The sequence below is a fragment of the Bos indicus genome, chromosome 8 (genome assembly GCF_029378745.1).
Source record: "Bos indicus isolate NIAB-ARS_2022 breed Sahiwal x Tharparkar chromosome 8, NIAB-ARS_B.indTharparkar_mat_pri_1.0, whole genome shotgun sequence".
Taxonomy (NCBI): domain Eukaryota; kingdom Metazoa; phylum Chordata; class Mammalia; order Artiodactyla; family Bovidae; genus Bos; species Bos indicus.
In genome coordinates, this window is record NC_091767.1 from 59,592,036 (window position 1) to 59,618,580 (window position 26,545).

At 43.7% G+C, this 26,545-nt stretch overlaps 1 protein-coding gene across 1 annotated transcript in view; it reads left to right on the forward strand.

The window, feature by feature from the left end:
* The window catches only part of LOC109563001 (phospholipid-transporting ATPase FetA-like), a 111,826-nt gene extending 94,617 nt beyond the window's left edge, over window positions 1-17,209 (forward strand). The window contains exons 18-29 of the mRNA XM_070794723.1: window positions 610-725; window positions 5,774-5,938; window positions 8,356-8,467; window positions 8,861-8,966; window positions 9,340-9,487; window positions 10,007-10,190; window positions 11,797-12,020; window positions 13,251-13,334; window positions 14,644-14,889; window positions 15,060-15,198; window positions 15,995-16,125; window positions 16,221-17,209. Of these exons, the coding sequence (XP_070650824.1) occupies window positions 610-725; window positions 5,774-5,938; window positions 8,356-8,467; window positions 8,861-8,966; window positions 9,340-9,487; window positions 10,007-10,190; window positions 11,797-12,020; window positions 13,251-13,334; window positions 14,644-14,889; window positions 15,060-15,198; window positions 15,995-16,125; window positions 16,221-16,412 (1,847 nt within the window). The 3' untranslated portion in view covers window positions 16,413-17,209. The remainder of the gene's footprint in view (window positions 1-609; window positions 726-5,773; window positions 5,939-8,355; window positions 8,468-8,860; window positions 8,967-9,339; window positions 9,488-10,006; window positions 10,191-11,796; window positions 12,021-13,250; window positions 13,335-14,643; window positions 14,890-15,059; window positions 15,199-15,994; window positions 16,126-16,220) is intronic.
* The last annotated feature ends 9,336 nt before the right edge of the window (window positions 17,210-26,545 follow it).

The following is a 26,545-nucleotide window of genomic DNA, read 5'->3' on the forward strand; positions in this document are numbered from 1 at the left end:
CTCTCACCCACATGCCATTTCCAAGGCACTCTTGCCACAAATACAGACACAGCCATTCCCACTTTCTCTCTCATAATTCTTTATATTTCCTTCTATACACATATATAACTTAACAACCACATGCTAAGCCCCTTATTTAGTGATCCTGGATAGTGACTTGTCAGAACTTTCAAAGCCAAGATAAGAATGGAGAATAAACTCTTAAAGCCTGAACTTGGAATGAGAAATGGGGGCAGGCATTATGGGGGAAATTCATACTATCTTGCTCTTAGTTTGGGCCTCAGACTGAAGAGGAAGGTCATTTTTATTCCTTGGTCTTCACTAGGTATGGGCCTTGGTCTGGAACTTGGACTTGAGAAGCTAAATGTGATTCTGTATCAGTCTTCCATAGGTGATGTTGAACCCATGGAAAAACTGGTTCCAAAAGATCTCTCACATTTCACCAGCCCTCATCATTCACCCTGTGTGACCACTCATTGAGTGCTTAGCCTCACGTGGTATCAGAAACAAACCTCATGGGAACAGCCTTCAGCCATCCCTCAGTGGCTTCGACATGTTCTTGTGACAATGGACCCATGTGGTTACTTTGCTTACTTTGCTTATTTTCAGTGAGGACACCTGAAAATCGCATACTGCTATTCTGCAAGGGTGCAGACACGATCATCTGTGAGCTCCTTCACCCATCCTGTAGATCCCTCAAAGACATAACCATGGACCATTTAGATGTAAGTGTTCAGGTTGCGGGGCAGGAGAGCAGCAGGTGGCTCTGTGTATCTGGATGTGTATCCGCGTACGTGTCCCCATGTCAGTGTGTTTCAGTATGAGGTAGATTGGTATCTGTGTCTCTCTAATTGATAGAAGAGTAAAAACTACATCCTTCTGTGGGATTCTCATTGACCATGTGGCCAGCTTCTGCAGTGAGGAGTTGAATGGGCCAGGATCCCAGGGGGCATGATGAGAATATGTTGTAGGAACATTTAGTACAATCAGGACAGTTCACTCTGTGATTCCTGGCCCAGTCATGACAGGAACAGACTGCTTTTAGGTATGGAGCAGAAATCACCAGGCCTGGACTGTTTAGGTGACTGTGTGACACCATCCTCTGTTATTTATAGGGTTAGAATCCCCACAGGTGCCTACCTGCCGCACTCCACTTCCACCTTCTGGGATTTGAGATGTAACGGAGAGAATGGCTCCAGTATGCTAACATTAGAAAGGAAAACCATATTCATGCTCTCTGAGGTTTCTACCCCTAAACCTGGATATATCAAGGGTTGGAGAGATGGGACAGGGGATGTGATGGGGGAAAAGGCAGATCAGAGAAGTATTTTAAGGAAGAAATAGTTTGGAGGAAATGCTATTTTATTAGGACATTTTGGCGTGGCCCTACATTAACACATAGTCGAAAATCAGAGAACAAATGGTCAATAGGCACATGAAAAGATGTTCAATGTCATAGCCATCAGGGGAAAGCAAATCAAATCACAAGATGCTACTTCACATCACTAAAGTAACTAAAATCAAACAGATGATCAGACAATAATGAGTACTGCCAAGGATATAGAAAAATTGTACCCTGCACACATTGCTGACGAGAATGTAAAATGGTACAGCCATTTTGGAAAACAGTCTGGCAATGGCAGTTCCTGAAAAAGTTAAGCACAGAGTTGTCATATGACCCAGCAGTTCCACGCCTAGGTGTATTCCCAAGGGAAATGAAAACTTACCTTCACACAAAAATGTGTACACTAATGCTTATATCAGCATTATTCATACAGAAACCACCCAGATCCCCATCAGTGGATGAATGAGTAAATAAAATGTGATAAATCTCTACAGTGAATGCTAGCCAGTCACAGAAGGGAATGACATACTTAATACATGCTACAATGTGTAGCATGATAAACCTTGAAGACATTATGCTAAGTGAAAGAAGCCAGGCACAAAGGGCCAGTATTGTATGATTTCATTTATATGAAATGTACAGAACAGGCAAATCTGCAGAAGAGAAAGTAGATTAGTGGTTACCAGGGGCTCTAGAAAAAGGGAATGGGAATGACTGCTAATAGGTAATGGGGTTTCATCATCTCAGAGATGATGAAAATGTTTGGGATTAAGATAGTAGTGATGGTTGCACAACTTTATCAGTATATAGACATATAGATACATAGAAAGTGAAAGTTGCTGAGTTGTGTTCGATTCTTTGTAACCCCATGGACTATACAGTCCATGGAATTCTCCAGGCCAGAATACTGGAGTAGGTAGCCGTTCTCTTCTCCAGGGGATTTTCCCTACTCAGGGATCGAACCCAGGTCTCCCACATTGCAGGTGTATACGTATATATACATATACATTATATTATACATAATTGTGTACTTAATTGTATACCTATATATTACACTTAATTGTGTACTTTAATAGGGTGATTTTTATGGTACATAGCATTGTATCTCTAGTTTTTGAAAAAAACCACTGATGTGTCCCTCATAGGACAACTCTCAAACTGGTTTCCTGAGGTCACAGTTTTGTTTCTTCAGTGTGTGTGTGTGTGTGTGTTATAGGCTGTGTGTGTGTGTGTGATAGGCTACTCTGAAAACCTCCCTTATCTTTTAACCGTCCAGAACACATGAATTTGGGTATCTTCTCAGCATTTCCACAGACTAGATTCAAAGGGGAATCATAAAACCATTTCAAATCTTTTGACCTGCAACCAACCTTAACAGACGCCCATAGTGGAGCCTGACTACATTAGTCTATTAACCATTGAGAATATTCTGTAAGAGTCAAGTTCCAGAAACCCATTTATGCAGAAGCACAGCTCCAAGCCCTCTAAGACAGGAATCCAGCAAACAGATCACACAAAAACAAGCAGCAGTCAGGACCCCAGGACCCCAATTTGCCCCCCACAAGGGAAAAGAAAAACATACAAGTAAGAGATATGTAGGAAATAATGTTAAGGACAGTCTGCTAAAGTATTTGTTGAATGGATTAAGAATCTGTCAATGTATTGTTAAGCTTGCCAAGTCCTCGTATCAGTATGCCATGCAAGATCAATTTCTGCCATATCTCTTCCTTTTTTTAAATGGCTGATGTATATTTTTAATTCCTGAATATATATGTGCATATATGTATGTATATTATTGAGGTAAAATTGGTATGTAATATTAAATAAGTTTTAGGTGTACGCCATTATAATGTGATACTTGCATATACTTCAAAGTGATCACCACTTTGTCTTGTTATCACCCATCCCCATCAGTTGACCCCCTTTCACCCCCCAACCCCTTTCCCCTCTGCTGCTGCTGCTGCTAAGTCGCTTCAGTCGTGTCCAACTCTGTGTGACCCCATAGACGGCAGCCCACCAGGCTCCCCCGTCCCTGGGACTCTCTAGGCAAGAACACTGGAGTGGGTTGCCATTTCCTTCTCCAATGCAGGAAAGTGAAAAGTGAAAGGGAAGTCTCTCAGTTGTGTCTGACTTTTAGCGACCTCATGTACTACAGCCTATCAGGCTACTCCGTCCATGGGATTTTCCAGGCAAAAGTACTGGAGTGGGGTGCCATTGCCTTCTCCGTCTCCCCTCTAGTAACCCCCAATCTGTTCTCTTTATCTATGAGTTTGTTTTTGTTTTGTTTGTTCATTTGTTTGTTTTTTAGATTCCACATATGAGTGAAATCATATGGTGTCTGGTCTTTCTTTATCTGATTTATTTCAAACAACATAATACTGTGAAGGTCCATCTATTTGTCACAGATAGCAAGATTTCTACTTTTTATGAGTGTGAAGTGTTCCATTCATCAGTGGACACTTAGGCTGTTTCCATGTCTTGACTGTTGTAAATATTGCTGCAGTGAACATAAGGGTGCATGTATCTTTCTGAATTAGTGATTTCATTTTATTTGGATAAATATAAATACCCAGAATTGGAATAGCTGGATCTGGATCATATGGTAATTCTATTTTAAATAATCAAGAAGACAAGAAATAACAAGGGTTGGTGAGGATGTGGAGAAAAGGGAACCTTCATATACTGTTGGTGGGAATATAAACTGGTGCAACCATTAGGGAAACCAGTATGAAGATTTTTCCTTTGTAAGAAGTCTCTTGAGAGCATCTCTCAGCCTTCTTTTTTATAGCTTCACCTGTCAACAGTAAAGAGATTTAAGAGAGAGGATTCATGGACTTCCCTGGTGGTCCAGTGGTTAAGACTCTGCAGTCTCAGTGCAGGGGACCAGGTCAGGGAACTAGATCTCACATGCTGCAACTAAGACTAGGCACAGCCAAATAAGTTAATTAATTTTTTAAAAAGAGATAGGATTCTCTACAGATATTCCTGAATGTTATTTTTACCTGACAGCTAACGTGAAGTACTCAGGAGTTATACAGAGAACTAATAACAAAATATCAAGGTGATAAATTCTGTTTCTCTTTGGTCTTGTGATGCCACAGTGAATTATTTTAAAGCTCACTATTACCAGTGATTGTGTAGAATTGTTATTCATTTGCAGTTCTCAATACACAAAGTCTGCTTCTAACCCATTTTCAGTTAGATATGGATTGTGTCCTAAACTACCCACACTGTCACCCTGCTTTCCTTGTAACCAAGAGTATACTTCTGCAAGATAATTAGTTGTGGTTAGTTAGGATACATTAGGAAAAGGCAATGGCAACCCACTCCAGTACTCTTGCCTGGAAAATTCCATAGACGGAGGTGCCTGGTAGGCTACAGTCCACGGGGTCGCGAAGAGTGGGACACAACTGAGTGACTTCACTTTCACTTTTCACTTTCGTGCATTGGAGAAGGAAATGGCAACCCATTCCAGTGTTCTTGCCTGGAGAATCCCAGGGACAGAGGAGCCTGGTGGGCTGCCGTCTTATGGGATCGCACAGAGTCGGACACGACTGACGTGACTTAGCAGCAGCAGCAGGATACATTGGTGGCCAAAGAGCAAAAGGTACTAACTTACCCAGAGAGCATTTCAGCAGTGACCTCATTAGCACTCTTGGCTGTGACTAAATCAGCTGAGCCAACCAGCTGTAGGTGGTGGTGATGGTTTAGTTGCTAAGTCATGTCTGACTCTTTGCAACCCCATGGACTGTAGCCTACCAGGCTCCTCAGAGGTCCATGGGATTTCCCAGGCAAGAAAGGGAGTGGGTTGCCATTTCCTTCTCCAGGGCATCTTCCCAAACCAGGGGATGAACTCGCATCTCCTGTTTGGGCAGGTGGATTTTTTACCACTGAGCCACCTGGGAAACCAACCAGCTGTAGACAAACACACAAATTTGCTGTTTAAGATGCCCACGAATACTTGATGAAGGAAGGCAGGGAGAAACGAAAATAAATGAATGTATGCTTGTAAAAAAAACCAGTAACACCCTTATTTTTTATAAAAATTCCTTTTTGCTTTATCACTCCCTTCTTTCTCATATTATAAACATCATTATCTTCTGTGTGGAGGGTGAATTACTATCCCAATTTTAGAAGAAGTCTGAAGGCTTCATTCTTTACCACGGTCACAGCAAACTGCCTAACCATAGGTAGAAGTTAGAATCTTCTGTCTCTCGGAAGTATTCTCAGACTTTATACACAGCTATACTGGCCTTATCTTTAGGACATCTGACTGAGAAAACAGGTGTTTTCTGGTTAGGTAGTAGCCCTGTGATACTAGGCAATAAACCCTCTCTCATGGGCAGAGGGAGCCTGTGGGGCTAGTCTGTCATTCCTGACTCAGCCCTAACTCAGCCCAAGTCCACTCAGTGCACACATGTCTTCCAGGATTTTGCCAGTGATGGCCTTCGCACCCTCATGGTGGCCTACCGAGAACTGGACAGTGCATTCTTCCAGGACTGGAGCAAGAAGCACAGTGAAGCCTGCTTGTCTTTGGAGGATCGGGAAAATAAAATATCAATTATCTACGAAGAGATTGAAAGAGACCTGATGGTTAGTGTGCGAAAATCAGGGACAGATTAGGGGCAGGGGAGCAGTTGGGAGACTGAACAAGGACTCTGAGAATGGCTTCCAGCAAGTCATAGGTTCAGGCTGTCTCTGGATATAGAATCCAAGCTGACTCAGGATATTGTGCATCTTTGAAATCCATAAATAATGAAAAATGCATTGGTTGTAAATTTCATCTTTCTGGCAGTGTTTCTTATCCCAAAGATGTCCACAGAAGCTAAGTAATCTGGAAGAAATCAAGGTCTGAATGATGTACAAAAAGTATTTGCTATTTACGATGCCCACTGAATACTTGATGAAGGAAGGCAGGGAGAAATGAAAATAAATGATGGAATTAATTGATGGAATAATCAAGACAATAGTATTCACTCTTTCATTCAACAATATTTTATTAAGTGCTTTGCCAGGTACTGTTTTAAGCCCTGAGCATGTAGTAGTAGACAAAACAGACCAAAAAGTAATATATATACATAGTATGTTAGGTGTGACAGTTCTGTGGAAGAAAATAAAGCCAGGAAGAAGGGTTGGGAGTATTAGCACATTGCATGTGTGTGTGTGTTATAGAAGAGAGAGCATAACTGCTATTTTAAATAAGGCACTTCGTCCTCACTATGAAAAAGACATCTGAGCAGAGATCTGAAGAAGGTACAAGCCAAGCAGATCTCTGGGGAGTCAGTTTTCCAGAAAGAAGGAATAGTAAAAGCGAGGACCATGAAACAGGAGCAGACCTAATTTGTTAGTTGAAGAGCAAGGCAGCTGATGTGACTGATACAGTGTAAGCAAGGAGAGAATAAAAGGACATGAAACAGAGAAGCAGTAGCAGGTCTTGACAGGCTGGTATAAAGACTTATAGTGAGACATGAAAAACCACTGAACAGCTCAACCAGAGGAGGCATGTGATAGCTTTTACAATGATTAGTCTGACTGCCATGTGGGGATTATGCTGTAAAGGAGCAAGTGCAGACACAGGGAGACCAAGTAGAAAGTAACTGCAGTAGTACCAGAGAGAAATGATAATGGCTTGGATCAGATAGAAGTAGCGGAAGTGGTGAGAAATGATCAAATTATGTACACTTTTAAACAGTAGAGCCAACAGAATTTGCTGGTGGATTATAGAATATGATAAAAGAAGTTAAGGATGACCCCAACATTTTTGACCAGATTGATACAGGCTCTGCTATAAAAAGAGAAATTGCTGTGGTCTAGTGCTTAAGAATTCACCCGCCAATGTAGGAGACATGGGTTCAATCCCTGATCTGGGAAGATCCCGCACTCCATGGAGCAACTAAGCTCCTGTGCCACAACTACTGAGCCTGTGCTCTAGAGCCTGGGAGCCACAATTATTGAGCCTATGTGTTACAGCTACTGAAGCCCGCCTGCCCTAGAGGCCATACTCCTCAACAAGAGAAGCTACCACAGTGAGAAGCCTGCACACCACAACTAGAAAAAAGCCCAGACAGCAATGAAGACCCAGCACAGCCAAAAATAAATAAATAAAATTATTTTAGTAAAAATAAGAGAAATTGCTGATACCAAATGGGAGAATTTAGAGGTGCCAAAGGTCACAAATCTCCTTCCATGGTTAGCTCTGTGGTGTTTCTAGTCTGTCCTTTTAGAGGCCCAGCAGCAATCAGTCAGTCGTTTGTCCATCTGTCAGTTCCTCAGACTCAGTGTTGGTGCCCATCCCTGTGATCAGTAGGATATCATTGAGAAGAAGGCATGGTGTGGACCAACATGCTTTTGATCTAGTGTGGGAAAGGCCTTGAAAACCTCAGAAGCCCTCAGTAGATGCAAACAAATGAAGTTCATCCAAACTCTTTTAGAGCTGAAAAACGAGTTGGATTTGGGAGTCCCTTGTCTGAGACATACCACTTTTGGAGACCAAGGCCAGGAAACGTGCTCTGAGAGCAAGAGAGAAGGAAAAGTGTGCTGAGAAACAGAGGGTTTAGAAGTGGCACAAAGCTTCATGTACGACTTAGTCAGTCTTTTCCCTCTTTGATTCCTTATATTCTGTTTCTAAATTTGATGTCAGTGTGTAATTGAAGAAGTGTATCTGTTGAAGGGCAGAAGGCCGTGAGTTTTATGCCATTGAGGCCCTTGTGCCAGGACAGAGCCAGCTTACTAAAGAGGATACTAAGGTGCCAGTCAAGTTGTTGGATACCACTAAATGCTGGGAAAGATTAAAGGCAGGAGGAGAAGAGGGTGACAGAGGATGATGGTTGGATGGCATCGACTCAATGGATATGAGTTGAGCAAACTGTGGGAGATAGTGAGGGACAGGGAAGCCTGGCATGCTGCAGTCCATGGGGTCACAAAGAGTCAGATATGACTGAGCAACTGATCAACAACAAAATGCCATGAGTCTCTTCCTTTTCCTCTCTCACTGATATCTCTGTTCCAAGCTGTTAGGGGCCACAGCCATAGAAGACAAGCTGCAGGATGGAGTACCTGAGACGATCCTCACCCTGAACAAAGCCAAAATTAAAATTTGGGTTTTAACTGGAGATAAGCAAGGTAAGGGGAGCTCCTTGCCTGACCAATGCTACAGCCTAAATATATCTCAGTCCCCCATAAAATCTAGCATAGAAACGGGCACAGTACTGATCAAGGAAGTATATCCAGATTGCCTGGAGAAGTGAGTACAGACTGGAATTGCTTTACGTAATAAGGAAAGCTTCCTAGAGGAAGCTAAGTCAGAATGATACTAGTTATTGATCAATAACTTACAAGTCTGTCCTGTGGATGTTTGAAGATAGTCTCTACTGACTCATGAAAAACACATTCAAATGCATCCATGGCAGCTGTGGACACATGGGGTCTGCAGCCCACGTGTCTGCACCTTATGCCTGTGCACTGTAAAGACCCTGTCCCAGCCAAATGCGACCTGTGTTCCCCCTTGCCCTGCAGAGACCGCTGTGAACATTGCCTATGCCTGTAACATATTCGAGGATGAGATGGATGAGATATTTATCGTGGAAGGCAACAATGATGAGACTGTTGGAGGAGAACTCAGGTATGAGGGAAGAACTGCCACAGCCTGTCACTGGAACCAAGATTTCCTACCCATCTCTTCCCCCAGTATGGCTCCCACATTACCAGAAGGGACAGAGAAGAAGTGGGGGAGGGCAAAACAAAAGTCCTAAAATATCTGAGAGAATTTTGTGAAGAGGCATTAGAGCTCAAGGAGTGTGTGGAAGTGGAGAAGTGTCACGTGTAGATCACACGCAAGGCGGGGGCAGGTCTCAGGAGGTGGTTGTGTCTGAGGCCCTGGAAGGTACTCTGCAGAGGCTCTGCATCCATCTGGCCCATTTTCACTTTAGGACACCTTTTCCTTCCTAAGCTCTAAGGCTTCCGGTCAGACATTAATCATCACTCTTGGCTTACAGGTCAGCAAGGGAAAAGATGAAACCCGACTCTCTACTGGAATCAGACCCCGTAAACAGTTACCTCGCCACAAAGCCCCAACCACCCTTCAAAATACCTGAGGAGGTGCCCAATGGCAGCTATGGCTTAATCATCAATGGCTACAGTCTGGTGGGCAACACAGATCTACAACTCTGTTCTCTTCTTCCAAGGAAATCTTTTCTTAGGTCCAACCCACTTCAGGGAAATTTCAAGATCCTTTTGCTATTCCTTGAGTTACCCTAGTCCCCCTCCCTGTCAGACACCTTTCCCCCGGCCTTCTCTAGGCAGGAGTAATGAGGAAAGAGAAGCCAAGGGCTTATTCCTTCCTTCTCCAAATTCTTCACTGCTGATGTTGCCCATTACTTGAGGAAGGAGGGAAGTGAGCAGAACCAGGTCCTCCAAAAGGTCTCTGGGCCTTTTAACCCAGTCAACCAATTTGACGTAGTGAGAGACTCTCATGGTTTCCTACTGGAAGCTGGGTCAGGATACCTAGAACTGACCTGGGGGCTTGGCTTCACTGGGAATGGAGCATCTTGGGAGCAGCTCTGCCTGAGAGGGGAGAACGGAGGGGAAAGAGAGGGCCAAGGAAGGTTCTGTCCCAAGAGCTTTTGGGGCAGCCTGGAATGTAGATGTGTCCTGGTGCTGCAGGCCCACGCTCTAGAAGGAAACCTGGAGTTGGAACTGGTGCGGACGGCATGCATGTGCAAGGGGGTGATCTGCTGCCGGATGACACCCCTCCAGAAAGCCCAGGTGGTAGAACTGGTGAAGAAGTACAAGAAGGCGGTGACACTGGCCATCGGGGACGGGGCCAATGACGTCAGCATGATCAAAGGCATGTGAGGGGTCGGGGGCAGTAGTGCCTAGCCGTGGGCTCGCCCTTTCCTTCTTCCATGGGCAAAACTGATGTGTGTGGCTCTGTGCTGCTGGTTCATTCTCCTGCATATGTCCTGTATGTATTGTGCATTTATACTGTTGCAACTTCATCCATGTTCCTCGGCACCTGAGTACCCACTTATTTATACATCATTACATACAGTCATGCACACACATTCAGATTCATGCATGTAACACTCATGTACTCAGATACCCATGGCTCCAACAAGAACACAAGCACATGCTCAGAGAACAAGCTGTGCAACCACAACACCCATCTTGTTGAGATGGCATCAAAGCCCACAGAAAGGACCCTGGGGCCGGAGTCATGGTTGGTTCCTTTCTTGAAGGCTGTAGAGTTGAACAATGTTAGGCAGACAACAGGGCTGCCCAACCAGGGAATTAGCTATGCAGCCTGATGCAGGGATCTTTTCCTCTCTGAGGCGTTATTCCCAAGAGCTTTCCCTGACTCCCCTGGCTGGAGAAGAATAGCAAACTTACTGATGCTTCAGAGTAATAGAAGCAAATGGCTGAAACTGGTGTTAATTTCAGCTGAACGCTGTTAGTCTCCAGCAGCTTATAGTTCTGTGAGCTATGATCACATCTAGGGGTCCTCTAGCCCAACCTCTCTCCCATACTGAAGACACTAGCATATATGCCAGCCTCAGTTTCAACACTAGGAAGCGTTCTTGCTCTCTTTCTCCAGTTTCTGGAACTTATTTGACTTTTAGGGCCTCAGAGGTTTTAGTTATTCTGTTAAGCAGTGTAATCGGTATGTACCAGAAGATCAAAGAATTTAATCTATACTACCACAGGCCAATTAAAACTTTTAGAAATTTAAGTCTTATCTTCCATCAAGCATAAAAGTGAAAGTGTTAGTTGCTCGACATGTCTGACTCTATGCGACCCCATGACCTGTAGTCCGCTAGGCTCCTCTGTCCATGGAATTCTCCAAGCAAGACTACTGGAGTGCATAGCCATTCCCTTCTCCAGGGAATCTTCCTGACCCAGGGATTGAACCCGAGTCTCCCTTGCTTTATCCAGAAAAAGACACCTTAAGCTTCCTGAAGAACTCATTTCTTACTAACAAAGTATGTACATCACTGTTCTCCCAACAGTTGGAGTTAGCTCCTTAGATAAACTTAGATAAATAAATAATGTGTTAGGTTGATATCCATCCTGAATCTGTTATCAAGAGATAACAAGAAATTTTTTTACCTGAGCACCTGGGCAGTAGGGGAGAGCCCAGATGGCTATAGTAAGTACAAAGACCATCAAGGACAGACTTCTACAATAATGCTAGCCATACCCGGTAATCTCGGGGGGCAGCATCCAAAACAAAGCGTGAATGAAGGGGCTGTTTTCTGACTTGTGGGGGAAGGGAAATCCACTGAGGAGAAAAGACTCCATTAAGTAAATGGCACTTCAGCTGGGCCTACCAGTGTTTTTCAGGTGTAAAATAAGAGGTACATGAAACGCGATCTCAGCCTTAATCGTACACTTCCCAGGCTGGGAGCCCAGAGAGAAAGCTCTTTGGCTGAAAATTTCCTGGGGTTCCTTTGCAGCTGCCCACATTGGAGTCGGCATCAGTGGCCAGGAGGGGATGCAGGCCATGCTCAGCAGCGACTACGCCTTCTCCCAGTTCCGCTATCTTCAGCGTCTGCTCTTGGTTCATGGCCGCTGGTCCTATAATCGCATGTGCAAGTTTCTAAGCTACTTCTTTTACAAAAACTTTTCCTTCACCCTGGTGCATGTCTGGTATGCCTTCTACAGTGGGTTCTCTGCACAGGTAAGTGCTCAAGTGGCATTCTCCACTCTGGTCAAGTGGGTCTTCTCTAATCTTCCTCCACTTCAGCCAGTTCAGACCCTTTTTCACCTCTAGAGACCTGTGTATGATGTGGCACCATCCATCCTTTATACTCCTCACCCATGATGATCCCATCTCCTAACCCTGCACTTAACCTTAGAGTTCTAAACTCTGTCCTGGCTCTGACTCAGCCTTGACTTCTACCCACAGAACTCTCCCAGAAGATACTTTCATCTTTCCCATGACATAGAGACCTAGAATTTCCAAACATATGTAATGGAGGTGGGGAGTGGTGGGGATGAGATTCCTGGATCTGAGAGTTTTTTAGGATCCAGAGTAATCTTTATGGAACAGGCTGAACTGAACTAACACTTGGAAACACAGCTTCTCTTTACTTCTCCTTCCTCACCCAGACATACCACCCTGCCAAAAACTGTTGTTGCTCTAATGAGTATGAAATCTCCACAGAAGTGGGGAGAAGTGATCCTTGGATGTTGATGTTCTATGAGAATTCCCTTTTTCCTATAAGAAGTTTCTCAGGATTCCCAAAGAGAAACAACCTCCGGAACGATCATCTTGGGAGATCCCTACTACCTTTGTGACCTTGCTATGCTATGACCTTAAGGCTCCAGGAAAACAGACCAGTCAGCAGACAGTAGTGGGTTTGTCTGCCCCTAGTGTCTAGTAACACCAGCCTAGCTTGTGGGAGGCGTATGTATATGTACATGTTACTGCTGACCTCTTGTGGCTAGGAAAGAAAGTAGCCTACTATAGGCTCATGGGTCTGTTCTGCTTGCCAGTGTTAGAAGGTGTCCAGGGTTATAGAACTACTGAATGCCGTAAAGCAGATAAAGAACACAGAGGCTTACATGCCTGGGAGTGCAGGGGTACACTCAGCATTCCCTAGCAGCCACTCTGGGTCCTTTCCATGCAGAGAGGAGCAGTACAGGTCATGGTAGAGTTGGTCTAAATCATCCTCATCAGATTGGCCACAAACAAGTGTAATGTGGCCTTGCCCCAGCCTAGGACCCAGGGACCAAACAGAGTCTGCAGTCAGCTTTCTTGGTCAAATTTCAGAAATCCAAACCATGTTCTAGGTTATCACGGTGATGGGTAGGTGGAGGGCAGAAGGGGTCCTCTTAAAGCTGGGAGGTAGAGCTGAGACTTTGGAAAAGAGAAATCTCCTAAGAAATCTCCTTGGTGTTCTTCCAGACAGTTTATGATACCTGGTTTATCACTTTCTACAACCTGGTCTACACCTCCCTCCCTGTCCTGGGCTTGAGTCTGTTTGATCAGGTAAGACCAGCAACAAACCTCTTAGTCAAGGCTGAAGCCCCTGGCCCCTTGAAGAGTATTCCCAGGAATGAAAAGGACAGCAGCAGCCAAGAGATAGGCTCCAAAGTCAAATGTAAATAGAATCATTTCTAGAGGAAGGGAGGGAGCTCACCACCTGGAGAGGTATCATTGGATAAAGTAAAGTATACTCTGCCACAGAATAATCATCGGCTGCAGAAACCCAAACTTTCCTGTGTCAAGTTTTTCTTCATAGAGAGAAACACAGACATTGTGCTGTGCAATAAATGGAGTGTGTACAAAAGTGGAAGGAAATAGTTGTTGGGGCAGGACTAGATAAATCAAGGGGCTCCAGAAAGGAGAGACCCATAAAGAGATAATGGGATAAGCGAGGCCTAGGCGAGAATCCTGAAGGCCAAGCTTGGAAGTATGGGTCTGATTCCTCAAATTGTAGGGAGTCAGCCTGGGGGGTACTGCCTAATCCTCTTGGAAATTTCCCTGGGCAACGAGGGTCCTGGTGCCCTACCTCTCCCTCTTCTACCCAACCTCCAGTCCTGGGTACGTAGAATAAAAAGGGAGCCTCCAAAGAGAAATAAAGTAGCTGAAAGAGGACATCACGGGATCGTGGTTCCTGGTCTCCATCAGGGTAGGAAGGAAACTCTCCGTGAAGTAGCTGCCAGCCTCAGAGCAGCAAGAGGATGAGTTCTGTCATTCAGCAGCTATACAGCTTCAGTGATCTAAATCTAGGGATCCACAACCTCTCAAAACAAGCCTCAATCCTTGTTACCCAGAGTTTTAGATTTAGGAGATGAAGATGGTCCCATGTCATCCTCACAGAGAATTACCTCAGCTGAGTTTCCCAGTGGCTACGGGAATGGGAGGAGCATCACAGAACAGAAATACCTCTAACGGACTAACTGGATGCCACCGGCCGCCTCTTGCCTCCCACTGGCTTTTGACAGAATACTCAGCCAAAGGAACACTTAGAACTAGGGACTCATGTCCCAGTTGCCTCCCCACCCAAGCTCCAGTCCTTCCTTCCCTCTACTCCCAATCCTAACTTCCCCCTTTCTTAACTCCCCATCATGAACTTTTAGCTTTCTTCCACCACGTATATCCCTGCCTAGAGAGTAGGGCTTTAGAAAGGTTCTGGTCACTGCTCTGTTCTCTGGTTCCACATCTCAAGTAATCCATGAGGAATCTCCTAGGCAGCCTAACAGCAAACTCAGTGAGGGGAGAAGCCTCTACTCTGCTGGAGATGGGACCTTTGGAGAGACCCTGAGCCTTCCTCCTTACCCTCTGATGCTTCCAGGATGTGAATGAAACATGGAGCCTACGCTTCCCAGAGCTGTATGAGCCAGGCCAGCACAACCTGTATTTCAACAAGAAGGAATTTGTGAAGTGTTTGTTGCATGGGATCTACAGTTCCTTTGTGCTGTTCTTTATCCCTATGGGGACTGTTTACAATTCAGTGCGCAAAGATGGGAAGGAGATCTCCGACTACCAGTCCTTCTCCCTGATAGTGCAAACCTCCTTGCTCTGTGTGGTCACAATGCAGGTGTGGCCGGTGGTGGGGTAAGGGGATTGCATGGGGAGCCTGTCTGGAAGAGAGGAAGGGAAGGAGGGAGGGGAGGCAGAAAGGGAGTGTCCCCTTTTATGAAATGGGAGAAGGGAGGTAACTGAAGATCCTGGGTTGTAGGCTAATGTACATAAGAGGGTGCTTTTCAGATTACACTGGAGACAACCTACTGGACGATGATAAGCCATGTCTTCACCTGGGGTAGCCTGGGTTTCTACTTTTGCGTCTTATTCTTCCTGTACAGTGATGGCTTATGCTTATTGTTCCCCGACATCTTCCAGTTCCTAGGTAATATTCTGCCCAGTGTGGCAAGGGGCTGGGGCTGGGGCTGGGGGTGGGAGTGTGAACCAAGTCTATTTGTTTATTAAATGTTTACTGAGCAGCTATTGCTATGTATTAGACTCCATGGATATAGATATGATTGAGACATGATCTTAGCCCTAAAAGGACTCAAAATCTAGCTAGCGAAAATACTTTACCTTATTAGAGTCTCTAAGATATTTTTAAGTTTCTTACCTAATTTGAGCGTTACAAGCAGACCGAAAGATAGACAGGGCAAGAATTATTGCACCACTTTAGAGACTGGAAGTTTTTTTTAATGACTCAAATCTAGGCCTCCTGACTCCCAGTCAGATGTCCTTCCTACTATGACATAATGCCTTCTTAGCTCCTGTATTAATTTTCCCCTCTCTCATCTCCACTCTGATGAGGACAAAATAACAGACAGATGTTACTGTATATAACTGGTTCCTATTTTTTGTCAAGCCACTCATTTTTCCCCTCCAAAACCCCCCATCCCATTTTTGTGTCTCGGTCAGTGCTCTAGGACTCCTAGAACCTACCCTCACCGCTGCTGCCTTGCCTGGCCTTTAGGGGGAGACAAAGGCATGTGAATTCACAGTGACTTTGGCTACACCAAGGACCCCAGTACAGTCCTTTAGCGTTTATATTTTTCTCAGGAGACTAAACTGTTTCCAAATCAGTAACTTCTTTCTTTGGGCTGAAGAAGTACCTAAGTTCAGGCTGACAGCCCCCTCCTTCCAGGCGTTGGTCCCGCCTTCCCTTTCTGGCTCTTTGTTTACAGGTGTGGCCAGGAACACTCTGAACCTGCCACAGATGTGGCTGAGTGTTATCCTCAGCATAATCCTCTGCATGTTGCCTGTGATTGGGTACCAGTTTCTCAAACCACTGTTCTGGCCCGTCAGCGTGGACCAGGTGAGTGCAACAGGAATCTATCCAAATAGAATTCATGACCCTCTTAGCCTTTGCCTCTATGGATAAAAATCCTGTCCCCCATGCTCTGACTATAGATTATTGACAGAATTCATCACTGCATGAGACATCCACTGCCATACCCAATCCGGACCAAACTGAAACACACAGCCTCTCGACGCTCTGCCTACGCGTTTTCCCACAAACAGGGCTTTGGGGCCCTCATCACTTCCGGCAAGACCGTGAAGGCCAAATTGCCCAAGAGAAACAGCTTTCATTATAAAAAGTAGAGGTCTTTGGGGAAGCCCCAAAGGAGGCAGTCATTGCTCTTCCTCTCTTGGATTCACGAAACTTAATAAGGAGAGACTAGAGCCCCTGGAAACTAGCATAAACTCGCTCTTCCACTCTCACTGCAGGGGCTCAGCCTCTCCATTCCCTAGAAGGCTGTGCCCAAGTAAGGCAAGGCAAAGTAAAGAAAGAGCCCCAGACATCTGTCAGAGTTACAGCATTTCAAGAAAAAGTCATGTCAGGCCTCCCCTTACCTTCCAAGTTCTAATCTGGACAAGCACATGTGGAGATACTGAGTGAAGAGGGGCAATGTGAGGAAGGGAAAAGAAAAGTAAGATCTAACAATCTTTCCCATACCCAGAGCAACCATAAAATTTGCCAGGGCCCCGCACAAGCAATTCACCCAGGCACCTTTCCTGGCTTCATCTGAGGTAATCAGAGTAAATCTTTTGCTGGCCTGGATACTAAAAGGAGGAGACAGCTGTGAACAGTTGGTCATAAGAAGCCAAAGGAGAGTTTCTAGACCAAAAAACGAATGGAGATTGTTCCTGCATTGGTAGGACAGCTCAAGATTTTGCCACCCTCTCTTCTCTTTGACCCAAGAACTGACACCTTTTCAGGCCTCAGAACTGGGATGGGAAATGCAGGGGATTTAAAAAAATCTTTTCTTGAGGGACATAAGCCATAACTGGTGAACATTTGTTTTCATTCCATAAAATTATTTTGAGAAGAAATTGTATGTACTTGAGAAACTGTTTCTAATAAGTTTATAGACAAGTAATAAACTGCTTATTTTGGAGTGGAGAGATTTGTATGGTCTGTTGGGGCCCCAGTGATAGTAACTCAGGCCAAGCAATAACATCAGTCTATAGATTCCTGACACCTGCCCCCTTTCAAATGAGACCAGTGTTTCCCTTCCCCAACTCTTTCTCTACTTCTTTACTTCTATTCCACTTTTCTTCCCAGTTACTAAACTCTGTCTTGGCCTCAGTATCTTTTAACTGTATATTTATATACTATTTGCACACCTTAAATATTCGTTCCCAAAGCTCAACCCTAGGTTCTCTGCTCATTTTTCTCTGTACACTTTTCCTGAGTGACTTCTTATAACGTCATGGTTTTATTTACCAAAAAAAAGAAGATTCTCAACTCTCTTTCTATCCTAGATCTCTCTTCTGAGGTCCAGATTCATTTATCAAACTGACTCTAAGACACTTCACTTAGTTGAATCTCAGGAAACTCACCAACTGTATTAAATATATTCCTCCCAAATTTCACCCCAGGAATGTCATTACTGTCATCTGAGTCACCCAAGGCAGAATACTATACTCTTCCTGTATAGTCTGATGTCTAATAAGTCATCAAGTAATATAAATTCAGCATCTCCATTGCCTTGCTTTCAGTTTCCTCCTTTATTACCACTGCCCTTGTTCATATTTGGATCGTCTCTCACCTGGATTACTGCAGAAAATCTCCCCACTCATCTTTCTGGCTTTCCCCTGTCTAAAGTATCACCAGTACCATTTCCAGAGTCATCTTTCTGAACTGCAAACTTGACTGTGTCAAGCCCCAGCTTAGCATCCTCTAAGAGTCTTGCACACCTCAGGATCTAGTTAAAATCTGCATGTTTTATTGTTGGGCCCTCTCTAGCGTTGTCTTCTACTTCTCCCCCATCTGCATTCACTCCAGTCATGCTATTTCTGGTCTTCTTGTCGTCAGCATACTGTTGTCATATCCTAACATGCTTTGCCTACTCCCTTCTTCATCTAGCAAACTTCTAGTCACCCTCCAGAAACTCAGAATAGTTGGAACTAAATAGAAGTAATGGTTGAACAACATTGTGAATGTACCAAGTGCCACTGCATTGTATACTTAAAAAGGGTTATGAGAATGTTTTGTGTTGGGAGAATTTTACCTCGATTTTAAAAAAATAAATAAACACTCAGATTAGGCACTGTCTCCTGTAAGAGCTTACCCTAATTCCTCAGTGTGACTTTTATATGTCTGTCCAATGTATTCGGTTACTCCCCTGTATATAAATGTCACCATCAGTGATATTTATCACAAGGAATTATAATCACTAATTTACCTATCTGTGTACAATATATAATGGGTCTTTAATAAATATCTGTTGAATAAATTTAAATTAGCTTCTCTATTTTTGTTTCCCTGATAGCACTACCACCCAGTTGCTCAAACCAAAAAACTAGAAGTCTTTCTAGACAGCTCCCTTCCGTTCCTCTAATCCAATCTATCCTGTCACTTTGTCTTAGAAATATCTTTAAGTCTTTCTCCTCATATTTGTTCCCAATCCCATAGATTTCATTGTTCCTTGCCTAGACTGTGCCAACATCCTCCTCTCAGATCTCCCTGCCTCTGATTCTGCTTATTCCCAACCCATTATCCACACCACAGAGAATGATCTTTCAAAAATCCAAATCAGATCATGTCATTTGCAGTTTAAAGTCCATTAGTGAATTATCAGAGCTTTCCTGCCTTTGGCAGTGCCTACCTCTCCAGCTTCATTGTCACTTTCTGCTGCATGTACAAAATTATTTGCAATTCCCCCAAAGGTCCCACTGTCTTCAGCAGCCACTGTGCCTTGGCCCTTTCTGTTCTCTCCTCTTAGAATACATTCTTTCCTTTGTCTAGCTAAGGTCTATCTGATCTTCAACCTCAGTAGCTTTAGTTGCTTCCTCTGGGAGCCTTCACTGACACCCAATTCCCTACTCTGAGTTGTTTGCCTCTTCCTTGCACAAGACCACCTTATACATTTTTCTTATTTTTGGTTCCCATGATTTGACTGTGTATCATTTACATGCCTATTTTACTGTTTTCTCCTCTGCTAGGCCATGATGATCGCCTTGAGAATAACAATTGTTTCATTTTTTAATTTGAATAACTAAACAAAATGCTAACGCTTGGATTATTAATGTTTTTCAATTAGTAAGTAAATGAATGAAATCTGCTACCTTTTATTTTTCCTAAAACTGTCTTTTACCTGTCCTTTCGATGTGAATTTTATCCTTCAGGATCTAGTTTCCAGTTATACTTAGCAGGCATCTTTTCACTCATGGCCTCCTGACTAGAGCCATTGCTCTTCCTCCCTTAGATTTACACAACTTAAGAAGAAATAAGAGCCCCTGGAAACCAGTGTAATACCACACTTCCACTCTCACTCCAGGGGCTCAACCTTTTCATTCCCTAAAAGGCTGTGCCCGGTAAGGCAAAGTAAGGTAAAAAATAAGCCCCAGACATCTGTCACAATTACAGCATTTCAAAAAAAAGTCATGTCAGGCCTCCTCTACCAACCCTTCCAAGTTCTAATCTGGACAAGCACATGTGGAAGTGAAACTGTTTACCACAGATTGCTACTCAAACCCATGTGCTGGGACTCGAACCATCCAAAACCCAGTCTGGGAGTTGAACCCACATGGCTGGGACTCAAACCCAGCCAAAACACTGCTTGGGACTTGACCCACGTGGCAGGGACTCAAACCCAGCCAAAACCCACAGTACCTGGTTTCTGGACCTAATGAAGCTCAGGTTCTTGATATCTCAACACAGAAAGAATTTGGTGAGAGACAAAGTGATAGGTAAGAAGTGGATTTATTCACATACAGAGAGAAGCAAACTCCACAGACAGTGTGGGCCACTACAGAAGATGAGTGCGGCCTTTAAATGTGGCATGGTTAGTTTTTATAGGCCGGGCAATTTAATATGCTAATGAGTGGTAGGATTCCAACTATTTGGGGGAAGGGGTGGAGATTTCCAGGATTTGGGCCACTGCCCTTTCCTTGATCTCTCAACAGTGCCTTGGAACTGTCATGGCACTTCTGGCTGTGCCATTTCACTTGCTGATCTAGTTTTGTCGCTATCATGATCCCATTTGATTCTGGTTGGTATATGTTGTGTGAATTCTTTCAAAAGTTGTGCCCTGCCCCTTTCCCTCCTGTTAAAGAAGTAATGGGTGAAAAGGGGGAATGTGAGGAAGGGAAAAGAAGGATCTAATAATCGTCCCCATACCCAGAGCAACCATAAAATTTGCCAGGGCCCGGCACAAGCATATTCACCCTGGCAGCCTTACCAGGTTTATCTGAGGGATTCAGGAAGAGTCTTTTGCTGGCCTGGATACCAAAAGGAGGAGGCAGCTGTGAACAGTTGGTCATAAGAAGCCAAAGGAGAGTTTCTGGACCAGAAAAAGAATGGAGATTGTTCTTGCCTTGGTAGGACAGCTCAAGATTTTGCCTCCTTCTCTTCTCTTTGAAGAGTGACTGAGGAGATACCCCATGTCCAAGGGCAGAGGAGAAGCCACAGCAAGATGGTAGGAGGGGTGAAACTGCATTTTGAATCAAACCCCATACCCACCAGAGATGCTCAGAGGGCTCAAACATACCTTGTATGCATCAGGACCCAGAGACCCCACAGAAACTGAGACAGAACTGTGTTTGAGTATCTCCTGAGGAGGTATAGCATGGCCATTGATGACATGCCCCAGGCTGAGCACTTCCCTGGTGGCCCAGATGGTAAAACATCTGTCTACAATGCAGGAGACCCGGGGTCGATCCCTGGGTCAGGAAGATCCCCTGGAGAAGGAAATGGCAATCCACTCCAGTACTATTGCCTGGAAAATCCCATGGACAGAGGAGCCTGGTAGGCTACAGTCCATGGGGTCACAAAGAGTCAGAGACAACTGAGCCTCAAACCAGTAATTCCTTAACCCCCAAAGCTTCTAGTCAAGTTGAAGTCCTCAGTATTCTTGTCTTGAGAACCCCATAAACAGTATGAAAAGACAAAATGATAGGATACTGAAAGAGGAACTCCCCAGGTCAGTAGGTGCCCAATATGCTACTGGAGATCAGTGGAGAAATAATTCCAGAAAGAATGAAGGGATGGAGCCAAAGCAAAAACAATACCCAGTTGTGGGTGTGACTGGTGATAGAAGCAAGGTCTGATGTTGTAAAGAGCAATACTGCATAGGAACCTGGAATGTTAGTTCCATGAATCGAGGCAAATTGGAAGTAGTCAAACAGGAGATGGCAAGAGTGAACGTCGACATCCTAGGAATCAGCGAGCTAAAATGGACTGGAATGGGTGAATTTAACTCAGATGACCATTATATCTACTACTGTGGGCAGGAATCCCTTAGAAGAAATGGAGTAGCCATCATGGTCAACAAAAGAGTCCAAAATGCAGTACTTGGATGCAATCTCAAAAACGACAGAATCATCTCTGTTCGTTTCCAAGGCAAACCATTCAATATCACAGTAATCCAAGTCTATGCCCCAACCAGTAATGCTGAAGAAGCTGAAGTTGAATGGTTCTATGAGGACCTACAAGACCTTTTAGAACTAACACCCAAAAAAGATGTCCTTTTCATTATAGGGGACTGGAATGCAAAAGTAGGAAGTCAAGAAACACCTAGGGTAACAGGCAAATTTGGCCTTGGAATTGGAACGAAGCAGGAAAAAGGCTAAGAGTTTTGCCAAGAGAATGCATTGGTCATAGCAAACACCCTCTTCCAACAACACAAGAGAAAACTCTACACATGGACATCACCAGATGGTCAACACCGAAATCAGATTGATTATATTCTTTGCAGCCAAAGATGGAGAAGCTCAATACAGTCAGCAAAAACAAGACCAGGAGCTGACTGTGGCTCAGATAATGAACTCTCCTTATTGCCAAATTCAGACTTAAATTGAAGAAAGTAGGGAAAACCACTAGACCATTCAGCTATGACCCAAATCAAATCCCTTATGGATTATACAGTGGAAGTGAGAAATAGATTTAAGGGACTAGATCTGATAGGTAGAGTGCCTGATGAACTATGGAATGAGGTTCGTGACATTGTACAGGAGACAGGGATCAAGACAATCCCCATGGGAAAAAATGCAAAAAAGCAAAATGGCTGTCTGGGGAGGCCTTAGAAATAGCTGTGAAAAGAAGAGAAGCAAAAGGCAAAAGACAAAAGGAAAGATATTCCCATTTCAATGCAGAGTTCCAAAGAATAGCAAGGAGAGATAAGAAAGCCTTCCTTAGCGATCAATGCAAAGAAATAGAGGAAAACAGAATGGGAAAGACTAGAGATCTCTTCAAGAAAATTAGAGATACCAAGGGAACATTTCATGAAAAGATGGGCTCGATAAAGGACAGAAATGGTATGGACCTAACAGAAGCAGAAGATATTAAGAAGAGGTGGGAAGAATACACAGAAAAACTGTACAAAAAAGATCTTCATGACCCAGATAATCACGATGGTGTGATCACTGACCTAGAGCCAGACATCCTGGAATGTGAAGTCAAGTGGGCCTTAGGAAGCATCACTATGAACAAAGCTAGTGGAGGTGATGGAATTCCAGTTGAGCTATTTCAAATCCTGAAAGATGATGCTGTGAAAGTGCTGCACTCAATATGCCAGTAAATTTGGAAAACTCAGCAGTGGCCACAGGACTGGAAAAGGTCAGTTTTCATTCCAATCCCAAAGAAAGGCAATGCCACGGAATGCTCAAACTACCGCACAATTGCACTCATCTCACATGCTAGTAAAGTAATGCTCAAAATTCTCCAAGCCAGGCTTCAGCAATACATGAACCGTGAACTTCCAGATGTTCAAGCTGGATTTAGAAAAGGCAGAGGAACCAGAGATTAAATTGCCAGCATCTGCTGGATCATGGAAAAAGCAAGAGAGTTCCAGAAAAACATCTTCTGCTTTATTGACTTTGCCGAAGCCTTTGACTTTGTGGATCACAACAAACTGAGGAAAATTCTTCAAGAAATGGGAATACCAGACCACCTGACCTGCCTCCTGAGAAACTTATATGCAGGTCAAGAAGCAACAGTTAGAACTGCACATGGAACAACAGACTGGTTCCAAACCAGGAAAGAAGTACATCAAAGCTGTATATTGTTACCCTACTTATTTATCTTATATGCAGAGTACATCATGAAAAATACAGGACTGGATGAAGCACAAACTGGAATCAAGATTGCTGAGAGAAATATCAATAATCTCAGATATGCAGATGACATCACTGATATGGCAGAAAGTAAAGAGGGACTAAAGAGCTTCTTGATGAAAGTGAAAGAGAGTGGAAAACCTGGCTTAAAGCTCAATATTCAGAAAACTAAGATTATGGCATCTGGTCCCATCACTTCATGGCAAATAGATGGGGAAACAGTGGCAGACTTTATTTTGGGGGGCTCCAAAATCACTGCAGATGGTGACTGCAGCCATGAAATTAAAAGACACTTGCTCCTTGGAAAAAAAGTTATGATCAACCTAGACAGCATATTAAAAAGCAGAGACATTACTTTGCTGACAGAGGTCCATCTAGTCAAAGCTATGGTTTTTCCCATAGTCATATATGGATGTGAGAGTTGGACTATAAAGAAAACTGAGTGCTGAAGATGCTTTTGAACTGTGGTGTTGGAGAAGACTCTTGAGAGTCCCTTGGACAGCAAGGAGATCCAACCAGTTCAACCTAAAAGAAATCAGTCCTGAATGTTCATTGGAAGGACTGATGCTGAAGCTGAAACTGCAATACTTTGGCCACCTGATGTGAAGATCTGACTCATTTGAAAAGACTCTGATGCTAGGAAAGACTGAAGGCAGGAGGAGGGGAGAACAGAGGATGAGATGGCTGGATGGCATCACCAACTCGATGGACATGAGTTTGAGTAAACTCCAGGATTTGGTGATGGACAGGGAGGCTTGATGTGCTGCAGTCCATGGTGTCACAAAGAGTCGGACACAACTGGTGGACTAAACTGGACTGAACTTCTCTTTGACCCAAGAACTGACACCTCTTCAGGTCAATAATATCCCCCCAAACTCCTGAACATTTGGCACCCTCCCTGATGGCTCATATGCATCTTGGGAGAGTTGAGTCTTGGTCTCTACTAAGGAGCCAATGGCAATCCACTCCAGTATTCTTGCTGGGAAAATTCCATAAAGGAATTCCTATTCCACAGGGTAAAGGAGCCTGGCGAGGTATAGTCCATTCAGTCACAAAGAATTGGACATGACTTTTTTTTCAAGGATCCAAAACAGCAGATGCTTCTTTCCAAGGTGAAGTTTTAGATAACCATGTAAGACTTGCCAAAAAATCGGATATGAAAAGTCTCAAAGTCTTAATTCCTTACCCACCTTGAGAAAGGGGCCAGAAATTCAGACATTGGAAGAGTATCCTTGGAGAGAATTACTGGTGGGCTTTGAGTCCCACCCTCAGTTCAGTTTTGAAAGGGTATAAGGAAATTACTTGCCAAGATTGATACAGTTAATGGGTGGAGGGATACAGAGAACTCATGCCTGACTCATACCTGGAAAATCTCAAAAGTGAGAGAAGAGCTAGCTATTTGTTCTACGGCAGAGCAAGAGGAGATATTAATAGTGGTGGTGAGATTGGCATTGTTTTTCAGGACAAGTGGTTCATGAGTGCTCCCCATAGATCAGACATGAGCCATAAAAGAAACCTAGTTAGGGTTTCTTTATCTGGTCGCAGAGACCATCTGAAAGGTTGAGGAGACTTCCCCAGAAGGAAGCAAGAGATATGGTGTCAAATGCCTGGATATTTCTAAATAGATAGAAGGTTGCCTGAGGGTGGGATTGATTGCCTGTCTAAGAGCATGAGGTAAATTTTCTATATCTTGATTTCAGAGGTGGTTACATGGATGTATGTATACATTTGTCAAAACTCATCAAACTGTACACTTAAAATCTGTGCATTTTATTGTGCATAATTATACTTCAGTAAAGTTGATTTTTTAACTGCCTACTGCTACTGCTACTGCTGCTGCTAAGTCGCTTCAGTTGTGTCTGACTGTGCGACCCCATAGACGGCAGCCCACCAGGCTCCCCCGTCCCTGGGATTCTCCAGGCAAGAACACTGGAGTGGGTTGCCATTTCCTTCTCCAATGCATGAAATTGAAAAGTGAGAGTGAAGTTGCTCAGTCGTGTCCGACTCTAGCGACCCCATGGACTGCAGCCTACCAGGCTCCTCCATCCATGGGATTTTCCAGGCAAGAGTACTGGAGTGGGGTGCCACTGCCTTCTCCATTTTAACTGCCTAGAGATTTCTAAAGGAGCTATAAGTGATCAGCTAGAGGAGCTGAATTCACTCACCTTAAAGTAAATTGGTATAGGAGAAATATCTACACCAACAAAGAAAGAATCTGTCAAAAAAATGGATTTTAGATACCTGCCAAACACTAAAACTAGTCTGTGACAGTATTAGTCAAGTAAGAACCTTCTTCTCCCTCCACCCTGCTCAAACACCTGAGAAAGAAGATTAGCAAACTGGGGCATGGAAAAGAGATAAGTGAGGAACGATAGACATCTACTAAGCCTCACTGAACGTGACCATCTGCAATAGGGCCAAGCTGAGAGATAAGAAAAACTCTCATTTTAAAGTATGAAATTTAAAAAATACTTTCATTACCTTAGGCATCTTAAATATTCAAAGTAACAAGTACTGATTGCTACCTTAAAATGACCAGAAAATTCATAAAGTCTCACGCAATAGGTTAAGAGTAGGAGACAATATAAAATGGTTTCATGGTTATAGGCTTCCTTGGTCATTCAGACAGTAAAGAATCTGATACTGACCCCACAAATTGCCATTCTTTCAAAGTTCCAATTACACACACACACACACACACACACACACACACTGCCTTCTATCACATTCATCCATATACAATTATTTATTGAGTGTCTGCCATGTCTGGGCACTGTTCTATATGCTGCCCATACAGTGAAAGACAACAAAAAAGATTTCTACTCTCACAGAGCTTACCTTCTAGAAGAAGAGACAGTATCAAAGTAAACAAGATCATTCAGATAGTAAGTGCTATGAAGATACTACAGTAGCTGCTTTAACAGTGAGAGACTGTGAGTGGGGAGGTGTAGCTAACTTTCTGACCACCTTTTTTGGTGGTCAGAAAAGGACTTTCTGAGGAAGTAACATGTGACATGAGACTTGAATGACTAAAAGGATTTAGCTTTGCAAAAATCTAATGGAAGGACATTCAAGTCCCTAAGATAGGAGCAAGCTTTGTATGTAAGAAACCTAAGTCTAATGTGGATAAAACATTGTGAGCAAAGAGGAGAGTGGTTGGAGAGGTATGATAAGAT